The sequence below is a fragment of the Aspergillus karnatakaensis genome (genome assembly GCF_047715665.1).
Source record: "Aspergillus karnatakaensis strain CBS 102800 unplaced genomic scaffold BJY04scaffold_5, whole genome shotgun sequence".
NCBI classification, from domain to species: Eukaryota; Fungi; Ascomycota; class Eurotiomycetes; order Eurotiales; family Aspergillaceae; genus Aspergillus; species Aspergillus karnatakaensis.
This window is the reverse complement of record NW_027395717.1, coordinates 481,927-498,660: the sequence shown is the minus strand read 5'-3', so window position 1 is coordinate 498,660 and position 16,734 is coordinate 481,927. Positions and strand designations below refer to the sequence as shown.

Below are 16,734 nucleotides of genomic sequence, written 5' to 3'. Positions count from 1 at the left end.
AAAGTGTGTTTACAAATTCTGAGAGAAGTGGAATCGAACTGGTTTCTGGAACAGGAATAAGGCAGACAAAATCTGGCTTGACTTCCTGTACGGCCAAGGTCGGGAGAATTTGGGTATCAGAGAGCGAGGGGGCACAAGAGAGGATCGTGGGATCACACAGCGTTAAGTATATACCAGTCGGTAAAGGTTATCTGACCCTAGGGGGAAAAAGGAATATGCCACGGGCTAAAGCGCCGGCCGCATTTCCCCATCATGTCAAACCGCCAGGATTCACTCAACATAACCGTCCTCGATGGATGTGATGAACTGAACCTGGAGATGCAGATAGGAGGGGTCGAAGGAGAAGGGCGAATCGAAGCTCATCCTCTCATGCTCCCATGGGTACTCGGGAGGGTGATTGGCTGCACTCCTGCATGACAGGATTCCCCAGCGGTTAGAGAACACCAATTACAGGTTCTCGTTGGCTGAAGAGGAGAGGGCTGCATAACCTTGAAATTTTCCCGTGGCAGAGAGAGCACACAAAGGAGGGGGAAGAGGAGGTGTGAGAGGCTGGAGGAAGAGACGCTACTGCGGTGGTCACGGTTGGTCGCCCGGCGACAGCCACTCATTGCGCAGTGGAGCCAGCGCTAAGGCAGCTCCTGTCATTTGGTCACGCCGAATCATCCTTAATTCTGACTTTCTTTGTTTAATTACCGAGACTTAACTTCTATTTCTGTGCCTAATTTCACCCAGAATAGCAACACTCCGGCCGTTGACAGGTCACAGCCACAGTTCGAAGACCAGGATAGGCTTGCATCGTGAAATGTGATGAGGCCTTCCTGCCTCACTTCCTCTCCACTTGTCACTCTTGGGGCTGTCAATGCGGACCTCAAATACCAATGGATTTCCCGCCTCCTCTCAGCATTCCTTCGAGTCTGAGACCGCTCTTCAGTCACATCTGGCGTGATCTAGTGTCTCACCTTCGAATGTTTTGAAGATGAGATGTATCAGCCCAATTTTTCAACGTACTCCGTACAACATACAGATCATCTGTCCATAAGCTCTCCGTCGACACCCGCCGATATTGTTAGGGCTTCGGCTGCAACCATATCATAGCGTTGCTATCGGAGGTCGCATCGCTTAGCTGGCAATGCCGCTGGCCGTCCAACCTAGAGGTGATATCGCCTACCCGTTGTACAAAGCTAGGAGAGCCGGAACCTTGAGGATCTCTCGGCATTTCTGACAGGCGTTGGCGAAGCAACGTCCAGCAATTGGGCGCTGCGGTGTTCAACGCTCTGACATTATCTCGTCGATTCAAACTACCCTAGCCTCGTGGCTTTTTCTTGATTGCGAGGGTAGGTCATTTCGAGACGAAGCTTTGAGGGAATCGAACTCCTACTCCGGACTTGACCGCGTTGTTGAGCCCGAGGGCCAGCCCAGCCTTCCACGCCGACGTGTATGTGTAACCCGGACTCGATAGTACCGGGACCAGGCATTTAGATTAACCCCCGCCCGCAATACAGACCAACTAACGAGTCTCTGTGAGTCTGTCGACTGGGTACATCCTTTCCTTTGGGCTGCAAGCCTGCCTTGTCTTGTTTAGCGAAAGTAATACGGTTCGTCTTGTCCGCAAGCAAGAGTGCCAAAGAAAGATTTGCTGTCTCTTGTACGATCGTGTCGGACTTGTAGTACTAGAACTGATAGTGACTCAATCATTTTCACGGCAGGGCATAATCCGCTCATTGGGCCTGATCAATTCAGAGTGGGAAACTTCTGATTCATCACTTTCACTGACCAAGGGCCTAAACAGACAAAAGCCAGACAAGGTACTCCGGACAATTAGTTAGTCTCGTGCTGGAAGTGGCACTGGAGTAATGAGTTGGGTCTGTAGGACTCATGCATTCTAGCTGATACCCCGTGACCAAAGTCACATGTGTGTTGAGAGGCGCCTGACGGCTTCTTGAAAGTTTTGACTGGCCTTGGGTCCACCATCTAAAGATCCTTCAGACTGTCAATGTATGTAAAGAGTCCTTATCGTAACCAGTGGCGACCAGTTCCTTAAGTGGGCATTACCCGGAGCACGACAACAGGAGTCCCCAGTGTCCATCCTCTCAGTCGAAGGCTCTCTGCGCCTCGAGCCTACCTACTGTAAGGGACACAGTAACCGGCTCGCAATTCTGGTGCCTGCTTTCTAGGGAGGTAAGACTGTCATCGACGAATCCTTCGAGAGAATTCTCACATTGCAAGCTTGCCGCCGAGTCGTTGAAGTCTCGGTGGGCGGTTAACGACAGCGATTGATACGAACGCAGCCCAAACCACGTCGTCTTAACACACATTACCCACAGGTCTTTCAGTGTCCCATGCAGCAGAGTTGCTAACTATGTTGTGGGCGCGTAAATTAATGCAGATTTTGACTTCAAAAAGACAATTAACTAGGAATTGAGGTAAATGTCTATTAATAGGAAATGGGCGTCATCCGGCTTTCCCGAAGATTCGGAATCACACCTTTGCAGATTAACTGTGATCTTGCCGCCGAATGCATCGCTATTAAGGCTATTACGCAGCTTAAGCACCATTAAGTTTGTGAAATGGTGGTTAAGGGCGCCAGCTCGAGAGAGCTTATTGGAGATTCCTGGATGAACTGGTTTCAGCCAATCAGGCTTGATTGTAGCGTAGATTATCGGTTCGGCACAGACCCTACATGATCTATGACTGGCGATTGGATAAACAACTAAAGTGGGCTCCAATATCCCAATCAGCATTGCGGTCGAAGCGCTGAAGGCTGAAGAGGTCGCCAATCGAAGATCGGAAAATGAAGCTTGGCATGCACCTTGCTCTGTTCCTTCACAGACCACCTCCTGAAAAGTGTTTCATCAGTCGCTGGGGAGCACACTAATCAAGAAAACTCTCATTCTGAAACGTGAAACATCCAATGATATTCTCGCTTTTCCTCGAGGTGGGCATCACTTAGACCACCCTCGACTTTCTACCAGACCTCACTTTAGAGCAAAAGACCTCTGGGACACTCGAAAACGGATCAAATTGAAGCGGGAAAAAGGGACAGCAGGGAGTGATATAACATAAAGAGAGAGATCGGGAGCAATCTGATAGAGTATGCCCGAGTGTGAGGAACTACCCCAGAATACGGCCAAGATCCATAAAAAACGCCGCATAACTGCATCACTCGCATGGCCTGAGATGCGGCGCCAACTATACTAGAGAGGGAACGAAAGCTGACAAGGGACCCCAGCAGCTCTCCCAGTTCTCAAGTTCGTCCTGACCCTGATCATCCCCAGGCACAACCGCCGGCCAGAATCCAAAATTAGCTTCTTTGTCGTCCCGCCATTCGTCGTTTGCTCCAGATCTCCCCCGGCCCGCGCTTCGAGATGCAGACAGCACGCACCTCACCTAGCTTAACCGCCGCCATGGTGCAAAAAATAGAAGCATCAGAGCATGGTGCATTACTGCTTTTGGTTTTAAAGGTCTTCATCTCCAGATGATAAGAGCATCATGTTCACCACGGCTTCGTTGATGGTCTCTTCGACAGCCGACCTTCCGATAGTCAACCATCTAGACCAGGCTTGGAACCTCACACTACAACACGACACAAGAGGCTGCTTATAAGTGAGGATTGACTGGGTCCATGAACGATTGCACTGTCTGATCCACCGTCACCTTGACTATTCTGTGTACCACGACTTGATATTATCGACTTCAACAATCGCGTCACCAAACTCAAGATGGACACCATGTCGACCTCTGCCGGACCAAGCAAGCAATTGAGGAATCAACGGTCCGGTCGAACTCAGACAGCTCGCGGTTCGGCCACCCAGGATCCTGCAAACAAAATAGTAAAAAGCCATACACGCTCGCGCGATGGTTGTTATACCTGTCGTCTGCGAAGGAAGAAATGCGACGAGACTCATCCTATCTGCGACTGCTGCGCTACCCTGGGCGTGGACTGTGAATGGAACAAGCCGAGCTGGTGGGCCAGCGAACATGCGCGGAATATGCAAAAAGAGAAGGTCAAACGAATCACCAGAGAAGCCAAAGTTATGCGAAGCGAAACAGCCCTGCAAGGTATGCAAGGTAATTTCGTTGGTCGATGGTCTTTACTAATCATTCTCACAATTCAGAGTATATTAAGCATGCTGTTTCATCATCCAAGGCTCGCCACACTCCTGTCAGCAAACCTCAACAGCAGGAAACAATCACATATGACCCCTCCACTTTCTTCTTACCAACACCTACAACTGGTGCTATGACCACCCCGATGGTCCCCAATTTGTACGGCTTCGACCCTAGTGTCGGAAGCAGCACATTTATACCAGAGACACCAGCACTCCAAAACACCCAGAACTTAATGTTTAATGCTATGACAACCTCAATGCTCCCCAACTCAACACTAATCCCAACACCAGTATCAATCACAACATCACCACCCACCACAGCAACGATAGCAACGACGACAGCAGCAACAATCCCAGCACCGCAGCGCGAAGAATGGTATCAAGGGTTTACAAGCACATTTCGTGTGCAGCCGCCTCTACCACTGGGGCCATCCGACTTTCCTACCCGGCCATTGTCCCGGTACGTGGAAGGAAAGATGAGCACAAACGACCGGGAGCGCTACCTCCTTTATCACTTTGTCGACAACGTCCTGCAACTGGTATTTCCTATTCTCGATCTTCATAAACAGGCACCCTCGCGCATCCGCAATGTCCTCCAATCGCTCGACTCGAACAAATCATACTATCATTGCTGTCTTAGCATATCCGCTATACACCTCAAGACAGTGAAGAAGCAGCGCGGAAAGAGAGTGGAAGATGACATCATCCGGCATCGATTTGCGACCATCTCTGGACTCGTCCGGACAATGTACACGGATACTGGCCACGACACGGTTTTGGACGCGACATTGGCGATGATTCTCTTCCACACTTTTGTCGGTTCCCCCGACGGTGACGACCAAATGGATGTATCATGGCAAGAACATTACCATTCCATGACGAAGCTTATCAACAAGCTGGGACTAATGATGGAAGCCAACTACTACACGATCCCATCCTTCAGCGTGTCGCTCAGCACATGGATTGATATCTTGGGCGCTACAATGCTGGGCAAGTCGCCTCAATTTTCACACGCATACCGCAACAAGCATCTCAGCGGGGTTTCATCCGGTCTCAGGGAGCTAATGGGATGTGACGATCGAATCATGTATTTGATCTCAGAAATTGCATGCCTCGAAACCATGAAAGGAGACGGCCTGCTGGACGACTACACAATCCTCAACCAAGTCTCGCTCATGACAGCACAGCTCGACCACGCCGAGCAATCGATCCTCGAAGTCCCGCCGGAAAACCCAATGCCTAGTGCAGGCATTCTCCAACCCGACAAGTTGACGAAAAACATCTCCGCTTTCTTCCTCGCCGCAGCCCGAATCTATCTCTACAGTCTGGCACCGGGCTTCCACCCATCGCAACAAAACGTGCTCGATCTGGTCGAGACCGTCGGCAGCCTCCTCCAATTTATCCCATCGGGGCCCTTCGGTTACGACCGCTCACTCGTCTGGCCATTGCTGATAACGGGGGCATGGTCAACACCAACAAGCAACTTCCGCATCATCCTCGAACAGCGAGTTAGCTTGGTCGGCACAAGTAGTGACTTTGGCAGTATTGGTCGCATGTACACTGTCCTGCAAGAAGTCTGGACTCTCTCCGACGATAGCACCGAGGAGCCGATGTTCTTTGATTCTAGCATGCCGGGCCCTTCGTCTGCCCCAGCAGCAGCAGCAATGGGATACCCCGGCATGGGATTCCCTATCCCTTCCTCGTTTGATCCTACGCCGCGACGGGTCAAAAAGCCTCTACATTGGCGGGATGTCATGACTGCTCGTGAATGGAATTATCTACTGATCTAAAGGTTCCAACTGCATGATGATGATAATAGGTATGCAAATATTCATGATAGAACATTTTCTACATCTGATCACTGACTCGAACTAGTGTTATTGACTCTCGGTGTACGGTCGGCGTTAGGGATTTTCATTATTTGCTATATTTTGTTTTGGTGGCTCTTTCTCTGTTACTTCCTTTCACTGCTCTGTCTTCGAGACGGAGCCCTGAAGTTAGTTTACCCAGTCGCATATCGAACTTCAACCACGCAAGGTCGGCAGGTCTACCCACGGCCTTCATGTTGGATCACTGCGGCTGGCTTCTACACTTCATTTTGTGATATCATTTTCCCTGTTCAGTTTGGGTGGTTTCTGTGCGTCTTGTGCTCTCGAAGCCAGTCTATTTTACTTTTCACGGGACTGTCCTTTCAGGAAATGGGTGCCGTTCTTTTCTTCTACCTTCTAAGCCCGAATATATGCTGCTTGGTGTTTCTATATCTTCTCGATCAAGTTTATCTTGAGCTTTATACCCTCCGGTCCACAGGTTTGTTTCGTGGTCTCGGTTGCTACTATTTTCTCTTCTTGTCTATCTTTTGCTGGTATAGCCGATTTTGATGTATTTATCTGGTTATTGGGGCTACGTTTTTCTTCAATCCTTACTACTGATCAGTGGAATATAACCTTCTTTTCAGCAACAGACAAACATAGTAGAGAAATACGTGCTCGGTGCCGCGAGATATAAATATATGCGGTTTCACATTTAATTTCTTCCATAAACGTCCATATAAACGGAGCGTCCCTCTTGCGCGACATGTTTCATAGCCTCTTTACACATATAAATCACGAGAGCATGTGCTAGGGATCCCAAACTGAGTAATTGTATCCGTTACTGCTATTTACTCCTCTTTTAAGAAATGCACCTTGCAGTGGAAATCGGCGCTGCAGACTCTATATTTCCCCGAGTACGTGCTTCCCACTGATCTAGCCCACATCAACGAACAGCTGCGATATATAGCACATTATTCAGATTGGATAACAGATAAAGCTCCATTGCGACCTTTCTTGGTATCATACTGAGTTTCCTACTTGAGACCTACTGTTGCGTCATGTTTTATGGTAGACCGCAGTGAAAACTCTTTTATGTACCGGGGAGAGGGGTATAATCCCCTGTGCGAGAGCCTTCCTCTCTGGTGGTAGTCAGCTGCACGATATGCTATCTGACTACCCGCCAGCTAGATAAAACATGGTTTGGAGGGGCAGCCGCGTAAAACATGGTAAGTAATGTACTCCTGACTTCTTGAACTTGTGATGTTATCGGCCATTGCACAAACCGAAACATACATTCAATTCGGCGTCATTGTTACTGGAAAGAGCTACTAGGTTTACTGGAGATGGCCTCTCGTGGCTGTGTGAGACCCCTACATGTACATAGTAGGAACTCAATCAGTGCCAGTGTGACTTGATGAGCAGAGTGCTACAGGTAGAAGGAATGCCTGCTTTTGACTACCGGACGAGGTCGTGTATAATACCAGAAAACTACATGCGATGTCAAGGTGACGCTCCTCGACTGAGCGCGGAGAAGAGATGGTATAACACAAGGCGGTAGGACTTGGGTTGCACTGCCGAAAACAAGTCACTCACCGAGAGAATCCAGCTTCGGAGAATAAAATACTCGAGCTGATAGAGTAGTAATTCAAATCGATGTAGGAGGGAACTAGTTTGCTCATTGTCGAAGATAGCCCTAGATGCGCTGTGACAAGTCGCAATCTTCTCTTGTCAAACGAGGTAACGGCAGAGTGTTTCCGAGATGGCGACAATGATGGAGCCTACATCTTTGGTCTGTCTCAAAGGTCAACTTCCACTGTCGCTTTGAATCGCACAGGGTAGCTGCCATGTACATATTTGCTCTGGGTGAAAGGTGAAGCCCGCAGTGGAAATTGTCGACCATGAAGGTCAGAGGATGTAAGCCAGGCTGGTGCGCCTGAAACATATTGACCTCAGCCCTGAAGAATATTGACCAAGGGAAGATGCACTTACCTTGCGCATTAAGCTTTGTCCCAAGCCGTGATATAAAGGTAGGTCAAAATCGCCATAAGGAAACCGACCAAGTGAAGGTTTGAGGACTGGGAAAATCGTGCTTGCATTCATAGAAAAATAGGCCATAATAAACATCTCTGGCTCGAATTGTACCATTGTCCCCCCCTCACCGCAAGATGAGACCTAATCTCGCTGGCGGGTCAGTAGACGTGTATAGACCAATCGTCAACACCAAAGTATGAGGTCGTCAATCACTCAAACCCATAATTAGAACACCGTTGCGACCTGCAGGTACGAGTTGGAGACTTCAGCGCGGTTCTAAATATGGATTCTTCACAAGTGATCGTCCCCCCAGGTTAAGCGCTTAGGGCTGCGATCTAACTGGCCGCTCCTCCCGCCACCGTGACAACACTGCATTAGTGTCAAATCTGCGAGCTATTAATATCATCTGAGAGAAAGAATCAATCTGAACCAATAAGCGGTCGCAAACGAGCGCGGTTATTGCGAATGCCGCCGAAGCAACATTGGCCAGCTGTTCTCTGCGGAATCGAGCTATCTCACCACCTGGCAATCCTTCGTACAACCCAAAAATAGCTGCCCATTGTCCAGCGCTTAATCGATATTAGCTGGGACCAATGGATTTCACAAACGAGCATCAGTTCGATTTCTTCTCCTCCCGCCAGGATCGGATGCTCAATTGCACACCCCTCATTTCATCAACTCCTGTTTCTAAAATAAGTTCCCTGCGTGAGAGAACCGCCTGCCTGATCTTTTTTTATCTCCATCTCGTCCAATCCCCTTCCATATTCTCCTATCCTTCCTCCCCAGAGGCATGGATAAGGTTAGCACGCATCCACTAACCAGCACTAGCCCATGCTTAAAGTACACAGCTACACATTGTCCTGCATATCACACAACCCGCCCTAGTCCTCCCACCCATGTCATTCCAGACGACATGCATACCGCAAAGCGGGAATTAAACCTTTCTCTCAGTTAGATCTACATCATTCCACAACTAGCTCCGTCGCCTTCCACAATGTACGACCATCTCCCCATCTCTCCCACCCTATCACAACCCGCAACCAGGATATGGCTTGATATTGACTCTGAAAATAGAAAACGCTAGGAAAGGTCTTGCGTCGTGAGTTGATTCTATCCGTGCATGTCGTCGGTTCATCTGGTGATCTATCTTTACTTTACGCCCTCTTATTGGTTTGTTACCTGTTGCTTCCGTCGTCGTTGCGGTCGACCTCCTCTTTTCGCATAACGGGTACCAATCAACAAGCGTTTATTCTGGGATGATGAGAATGTTGTTTCTATTCTTGTGTGCGTTTAATCAATTTGACCTTGCGTTTGGTGGGTGGTGGTGATGCGCTTCTTGATATACTTGCTTGCCATGTGCTGGGGGTGATTGTGTCGTATTACCACCGTAATACGTCTTTACGGGAATCGGTAGTATACCGCGGTGGTGGCTTTGCCTTGCTTGCTTACTACTGCTGTAGCTGTTAGCCAGCTATGGGTAGCTTGCTCGATAAGCACAATGGTTCTAGATGTTGGTTGCTCGCTCAAGAAGGAGCATTGTCGGTGGGAGATTTGCGTATGCCTTCTTGGACTCTACAAGTCCACCATGGGCAGCGTCGTTCGCCCAATGCGTTGTCCCCATATACCTCGTAGATACCATCTAGGATAGCTCAAAACAGTCATCAAGCATCCAACCTGATACTCACTCTTGTATGACTATAGCAAAGCCCTCTTCCGAGGTCCCTCCCAAAGCCTTCCTGAAGAGTCACTCTCCGCTCTTTCTTCCACTCCCTCCCAAGCCAAGACTTATGCTACCAACAGCCCCCAACCCAGCAGCCCCCAAACAAAGCAAAATATAACCAAAGCTCCGCACAGGATTACCCAAGCGCCATTGAATCCTTTTGTGCGCTAATCTGTCTGTGCGGCTGGCGCGTCGGGTCAGTTCTTAGGGCTTAAGGGTATAGATCCAACAGCTCTAGCGCCGGGGGTTGGTATGATTGGCGCGTTGGGAGGGGCAGGAGCTTGGTGGGAGAGTTTGAAAGGAGGACGAAGGATCCAAATAGTGTTGGGAGGCTATGTTGTCATGCGGTGAACATACTTTCACGAGGAAGGGGGAGTTGATGTATCAATTTGGAGCTTGGGAGGAATGATGCATTATTGTCATTACCTATGTACTTAGATTGAGATAGCAAACCAAACTCCAGCCCCATCTCCAGATCCACCTGTAGCCGTAAACAAGCCGTCCATCCATCAAATGAAATCATCGACGCTCAACTCCAGCTGCCGCTTTTCTAAAGATGAAAGAAGGAAATAGACAAAGAGTAACCCAAGCGCACTAGTCAACTCCGTTTCTTGGGCTTCCGCACCTCCAGGGTGTGAAGTTGGCCCCTCTAAGAAAATGCAATAAAGGAAATGAATAGCGCGACATAGCCTCCCATATGCTAAGGTCAAGCAGCATAGAACACAGTCCCTTACGGAATGATCTCATTGCTTGGTTTGGCTCACCCGTCTCCGCTTCCCCTTCGGCGCCGGCGCCAGTGAAGGAACTCGCTTGAGGCTGTTTGTGTGGGTGACCACATGCTGAATGGTGATTGATCTTGTTGTGGTGGTGGTTATTGTTCCTGTTGGGCTTGATGTGGACTCCACGTATCGAACTCTTCGCTCCATGGATGGATACGAGGACTGAGAGGGACGTGGGTTCCTCGGTGACTCCACAATCAGGGCTGGCGAGTATAGGTATGAGGGGGACATGCGAAGCCGACGGTACTGGTTAGGCTCTCCAGCAGAGCGTGGCATCATCATAGGTGATCGAGGACTTGTGTGTGTTCGGGCCCTTCTCGCAGACACAGCCCCGCTGGGAAAGGCGGCTGCGGACGCCGTTAGAGGAAGAGAGCGAGGAGAGAGTTGCTTTCTGGAGAGGTAGTCTGAGCATGTTGAGCTCGCGGACGAAGGAGGACTGCCATATTTGGGGCTGAGAGCTTTCAGGAACTCTGTGTAGGCGAGAGGAGGTGTCACTGGGGATGCCTTGTCCTCAGCGTGTGATGTTGATGTGGGGTTGGATTTGGCTCTAAGGTACTCCTGAAGCTCTGATGGAAAGGTGATATGTTGTGGAACAGGAACAGGATAGAAGTCCGGTCGTGGAGCCATGTTGTAGTCAGGTGAAGGTCGAAGGTTGTGCCTGAAATGGCATGTATAGAGGTGACTTGGTGCGCGTGTAAAGAGAAGGTAGAGATGGAGGAGATGCGGTCGGTCGAACAGATCCAGGTGAGGGATATAAGAATTAAGTAGAGTAAGATAGGAGATTAGGTTGTCTAAGAATAGTATATCGCAAGTGTTCGAGTCGTGAGGAGGATGAAAGATTGTTGTATAAGAGGAGGGAGGCCTGTTGGTTTTCGTACGATGGCGGTACAATACGTGCGTACAATACAGAAAGACGATATCAATACACAGGGAGCGCCAGGCTATGCTGAACTAAGCCGGGGATAGTTAGCCGCCAAGACTCAGTCCAAAATAGAAACAATCAAACACATACTGTGCGCTTGCTGATCGGTCTAAAGCCGCTGAATGACTTGAGAGCAAAAGGAACCTGCCCTAATGTGTCTTGAGTCCGGACGCCTGGCTGAAAATCGGTGTTGGCTCGAAAATGGTGTTCGTCGTGCGCCTCAACCACCTGGGTTGGCCAAGACAGAGGAAGAGAAGGAAAGCGGGATGGGATCAACCCAAAGAAATTACCAAGCAGGAGCTCTCGCAGTACAGCCAACTTGATGGGAAAACATTGTTCTTTATCTCTACCCTTCTTATATAAGTTCTCTGTCCTTCCTTTGCCGCCAGGGGCTCCATTCTGAAACACCATGTAAACCTCCCCGTCCAGCTCTGTAGGCGCGCGGCTTCTGAACCAACTTCCTGAATCATAAGTGATGCACTCAATGTAGGCTGACTTTAGAACGTCATAGAAGCCCAAATGGGCTAATTTGCAGTGCCTCAACGCTAGATGTGTAGCAATCGTTTACAGTTTCGGATTTCCAGTATTGGGCTGCAGAACTAGACGTTAAGATTCCATCTGGAGCATGTGAGCTTCAAAAGACGTGATTCAAAAGTGCTACAAGCTGCAAATGCGAAGCTTTTCACATACTACTACTGTAACGCAATAGATATTCTCCTAGCTCTCAGTGAGATGGAGTACATGGCAAACGTCAATATTGATATGGATCTACGTTAGCATGGAATCATTACACTCGTGGTATCCTAAGTTGGATCGACTTGAGACTTGATAATTCATCAAAAATTCCGGGTAGCGCTCTACGACCCAAAGAATCCGCTGTAAGCTTGATTGTTTCAGGATACCCGGGGTGAGGTAAGACCCAAAGCACTGAGGTTGCCAGAGATCTGCTATTGGCTCAAACTAATAGGGTGATGTTGGTGTTTCATGTCTGAAGCTTCTATTCCTGACATGATACATGTACGGCGCGGGCATATACTCCGCAAACCCTTGGCGCTTATACTAGGCAAAGTGTGTATTGTAGACCTAGCTAGCGACCAGAACGATCATATCTCGATCGATCTGGAGATACTATAAAAAGAACTCAGTCAATGGCGAGCTTAATTTTAGAAACAGATATCAATTCTCACACATACTATGTAGTACTCAACGCAGATACAGGATTCTGGGAACAAAGAGCGGGGAAGCGAGCCTCTCAGAGCTTCCCCGGGTGTGATGAGATTGAATGCAATTGCAGCCGCGCTTTGGGGAAGCTTAGGGGGAGCTACAGCAAGGCTATCTCGATGTTGCCGCGGTACTCTTTGCCATTGGACCATTGAGAAGTTATTAATAGTGTATTCTAGTTGATTGGGCGTTATTAGCTAAATTTAATCCCACTAGTGTTGGTGATTGATGTAAAATGTGCTTCTAAGGCGCAATAAGGGCGGTTAAATGTTGCTAATTAAGGATACTTCATTGACAAAAGTGTCCAATCAAACTCCGGCCATCTGCGGCAGGCCCCGCTTGAGCAGGCGGGCCGCACCCACTTGAAGCTTTATCGGCTCTTGATTGGATAGCATAAGGATTAAGCATCTTTACCCCAGAAACTGAGGGAGAAGATAGATTCGGCGTTCCTTTACTTGACAGCTTCGTAGAAAAAGGAAATGGATCAAGAGCTCGGATCACAGCTCGGTACTTCTCTTCTTTCTCATAGAAGATGAGGACAGCGAATACGATTCAAGACAAAAGTTGTTAGAAGCTGTTGCAGGAAACGAACGGAGCTTTTGTGCGATAATTACCAGGAGCCAATTAAGAGGGGCGGTTTAGCGCCCTCAAAGCGTCCGCAAGCATGCCAAGATATCAATCTCTTACCGCTGGGACTTTTATCCAGTAGGAAGCCGCTCGAGCGAGACTCGATGCCTATAGCTCCCCATGTCTAGCGCTATCGCCTGCATTGCGGCGGCACGGGCAGATCGGTATAGATTATAGAGGCACCTTGGATCTCTAAGCGCCCAAGTTTGGTGACCTCTTCCCTTCCTTACCTTTTGAGTTAAATCTCCATTATTGAGATCGTGATCTCGATGGTGATTTGTTACCCGCATAGTTCCCGCTGTTGGTTATTCGTTTGAGTCCTGAAACAACCTGCTTCGTCCATCTAGACCCTGTGATGCAAAAAATAGAAGCACTATTTCCGGAGCTGTGTTTGAGGTTCGATCAAGATACTGTGGTGAGACGAACTTCATAAAGACCCTTTCGCCCCTGCATCATCCTGACTCCATCCTCTGTTTCATCATCGCCCCTTACCGACATTACAAGTCATTGCTTTTCTTTCTTCATTGGTTGATACTTGTCTGGTACAAGATATCTCCAACTTCATTGGTTGACTTGTCGCCCATCTCATCTTTCTCTGACCTTATTACTTCTTCAACCGCAGCATCTAACATGCCTCAACAAGGTCCATCCACTAAGCGTTCGCAAGCGGCCAGAGGTGGGAACCGCCGCACTCAGCCAGAGCCTGCTCCTACCAGCCAGCCAACTAGGAGGACCGTTGTCAAGTCGTATCGTCGTTCTCGTTCAGGTATGAAAGTGATTCGCGGATACTCCGTGCTTGTTAGGCGTTGGCGTAGAGGCTTCTTTACTGACTCATTGGAACAGGTTGTTTTACCTGCAGATTGAGAAGAAAGAAGTGCGACGAGGAACGGCCAGTGTGCGAGTCTTGTTCGAAGTATGGCCTTCGCTGCGAATACAAGACCCCAACCTGGTGGGCATCGCCCGAGCTACGAGACCGCCAAAGGGACCGAATTGCAGAACGTATTCGTCAGCACAGGGTGATGGAGAAGGAAGGCTCCATGAGAGGTAAGAATTCTTGCATAGCACTTCCCTTGCAGAGAGATCTAATGTGCGACTAGACTATATGGCGCGCATTAAGACTTTGTATCGGAAGGCACCTCCTGACATCACAACGGGGTCTGAAACAAATCAGCCACTACTTGGGGAGCCGTCTAGCAGCGGTAGCAACTCGAACCCTTATGCAGAGCCTCTACCTACCCCGGTCACCGCGTCTGGGCCGGCGCCTCCTAACCCTTTTGGAATTGACTCCAATCCTGAGAATCAGACATCATGGCCCACTATGCCCATGACGAGCCCTTATTCGGCCACCGCCACGACAGCCGGCCATGCCAACCCATTACAGCCTCTGCCTACTCCAAACTTAACTAGCGAAGATTGGTTCAGCTCAACACCCACGCAGGCAGCACCAAACACCCTTTACCCTTCTCAGACACAGCAACTCTTACAGCAGCAGTATGGCTCCGTGAACCCTTATGCGGCCGGCTACGGCAGCAATCAACCGGCACCTTTGTCCTCATGTCTCGAGTCCATGATACCGATCAGCGAGGCTGATAGGCCGCTGCTCAACCATTTTGTCGATCACGTTATCCCGCTTGTCTTCCCTATCTCTGAAGCCCTCCAAACCGGTCCGGAGCGTTTTCGTGAAGTTCTGGGCTCAATCAGAACCAACCGCTCATACATGCACTGCTGCTTGAGTGTATCTGCAATTCATCTCAAAACCAGCATGGGCATGGAAGACGAAATGGACTTTGACATCGTGAAGCACCGGTACGAAGCGATTTGTCAACTCACCAAAGCGCTTGACCGCAGCAACAGCAACCAAGTACAGATAATGGATGCTTCTCTGGCAATGATCTTCTACCCCTGCTCCGTGGGAACATCTGATGACTACCTCACGGACATCCCATGGCATGGGCATTTTCGCGTTGTTTCCAACCTAGTCAGAAAGCAGCACTCCGCGCCCAGCAAGCTCAACATCTCCTTGATCGCCTGGATAGACATCCTAGGGGCGACGATGCGCGGCGAAACACCCCAATTCGCCCACACCTACCGCACGAAACATCTCCGTGGCGTCTCATCAGGCCTTCAACCACTAATGGGCTGCGACGACCGCATAATGTACCTCATCTCCGAAATCGCGTGTCTTGAATCACTCAAACTCGAAAAGCAATTAGACGACCTTGCCATTTACCAGCATGTTCATGCCCTCACGGCCCAGCTGGACTGGACTGAACCTATAGACCCAACACTCGAAGCCCCCTTTACACCCACCGGCCTCGTCCGCCCCGACCTGCTCCTGAAAATTGTATCGACACTCTTCCGCCTCGCTGCGCGCATATACCTCTACAGCCTCCTCCCCAACTTCGACCCATATGACGCCTCAATCGTTAACCTCATCACCTCGGTCACTAATACACTAAAATACATCCCTGCCGGTGCCGCGGGCTTTGACCGCGCCCTCGTGTGGCCCCTGCTCATTGCAGGCGCGCACTCTATTCCGTCCTCCCTCTTCCGCAAAACCATGTCAGAGCGCGTGACAGCACTTAAGTACCTCGGTGAGATGGGCAGCTTCGGCCGCATGTACCGCATCTTGAAAGCCGTCTGGCGAGTCGCAGACAGTGCCCCATCCTCACCTACTTCTGCCACTTTTCCACCACCCACGCTTAGCTTGGAGCCAGCGCAGCCAGCTCAGGAACCATTACCCCACTGGCGCGACATCATGAGGCAAAATAAATGGGACTACCTACTCATGTAGGATTCTCATTCCTATAGCACCACTAGCCAAGCGGGAACATCTGGCTACATACATCCCTTTCCCTTCTCAACAGCGACAACGATTATACAACTACTATGATACCCATTCCATGACACTCGAGGGACTCTTGCTGGCAAGATCAACCCCTCGAGTCGGCGGAGCCATTCCTACATTTTTGATGCATTTTTATGCCTGATACCCCCCACCGCGCGCGCAACATGATAGACCTGATTGATCTACTTTCAACACTATGCACATCCACTCAAACTATCTGCTGGACGGATTATTTTCTTTACCTCTGGGAGGGCGTTTTCATTTCTCAGGTTTCCTACTTGCTTTCGGATTGCATTGAGGAGCTATTGTTCTATTTTCACATGTGTTTCTCTTTGTTGGTTTTCTAGTTTGTTTGGATGTGCTTAGTTAGTTGAATCTTTATGCCTTTTCCACTCTAACTCCTGTCAGTACACAATATCGTAAATAGATAAGCATCTCCACTGTGACTCCAACCCCTACCATTGGCCTTCGACATATCCTATAATTAGAAGCACTATATGAGAAACTTCATTAACTTAGTGGCCTGTATAAGCGCCCTCCTCATCTATGCCATGACGCCATACAGAATGTGAACAACCCAGTCCTAGATTCGCAGAGACTCGCAGAGACTCACACCTTGCACAATTAACCATATAGTATGCATTGAACGAAGTTTGGTAGCCATGC

The 16,734-nt window shown here is 49.3% G+C and overlaps 3 protein-coding genes across 3 annotated transcripts; 2 read left to right on the top strand and 1 right to left on the bottom strand.

Annotated features, from left to right (window-relative positions):
* Positions 1-3,436: 3,436 nt before the first annotated feature.
* BJY04DRAFT_119261 (Zn(II)2Cys6 transcription factor) lies at positions 3,437-6,160 on the top strand. The gene is made up of 3 exons (XM_073708303.1): positions 3,437-4,059; positions 4,116-5,928; positions 5,985-6,160. Exons 1-2 carry the CDS (start codon positions 3,720-3,722, stop codon positions 5,897-5,899), a joined length of 2,124 nt encoding a protein of 707 aa, XP_073575712.1. The 5' UTR covers positions 3,437-3,719; the 3' UTR covers positions 5,900-5,928; positions 5,985-6,160.
* A 3,848-nt stretch (positions 6,161-10,008) lies between these two features.
* Positions 10,009-11,309, bottom strand: BJY04DRAFT_179421 (uncharacterized protein). The gene has a single exon (XM_073709903.1). It carries the CDS (start codon positions 11,075-11,077, stop codon positions 10,415-10,417), a length of 663 nt encoding a protein of 220 aa, XP_073575711.1. The 5' UTR covers positions 11,078-11,309; the 3' UTR covers positions 10,009-10,414.
* Positions 11,310-13,850: 2,541 nt separating this feature from the next.
* Positions 13,851-16,014, top strand: BJY04DRAFT_214094 (Zn(II)2Cys6 transcription factor; the record flags this gene model as incomplete). Its single annotated transcript, XM_073715112.1, has 3 exons — positions 13,851-13,986; positions 14,064-14,264; positions 14,318-16,014. The coding sequence occupies 3 exons, from the start codon at positions 13,851-13,853 to the stop codon at positions 16,012-16,014; spliced, it is 2,034 nt and encodes a 677-aa protein (XP_073575710.1).
* Between the last annotated feature and the right edge of the window lie 720 nt (positions 16,015-16,734).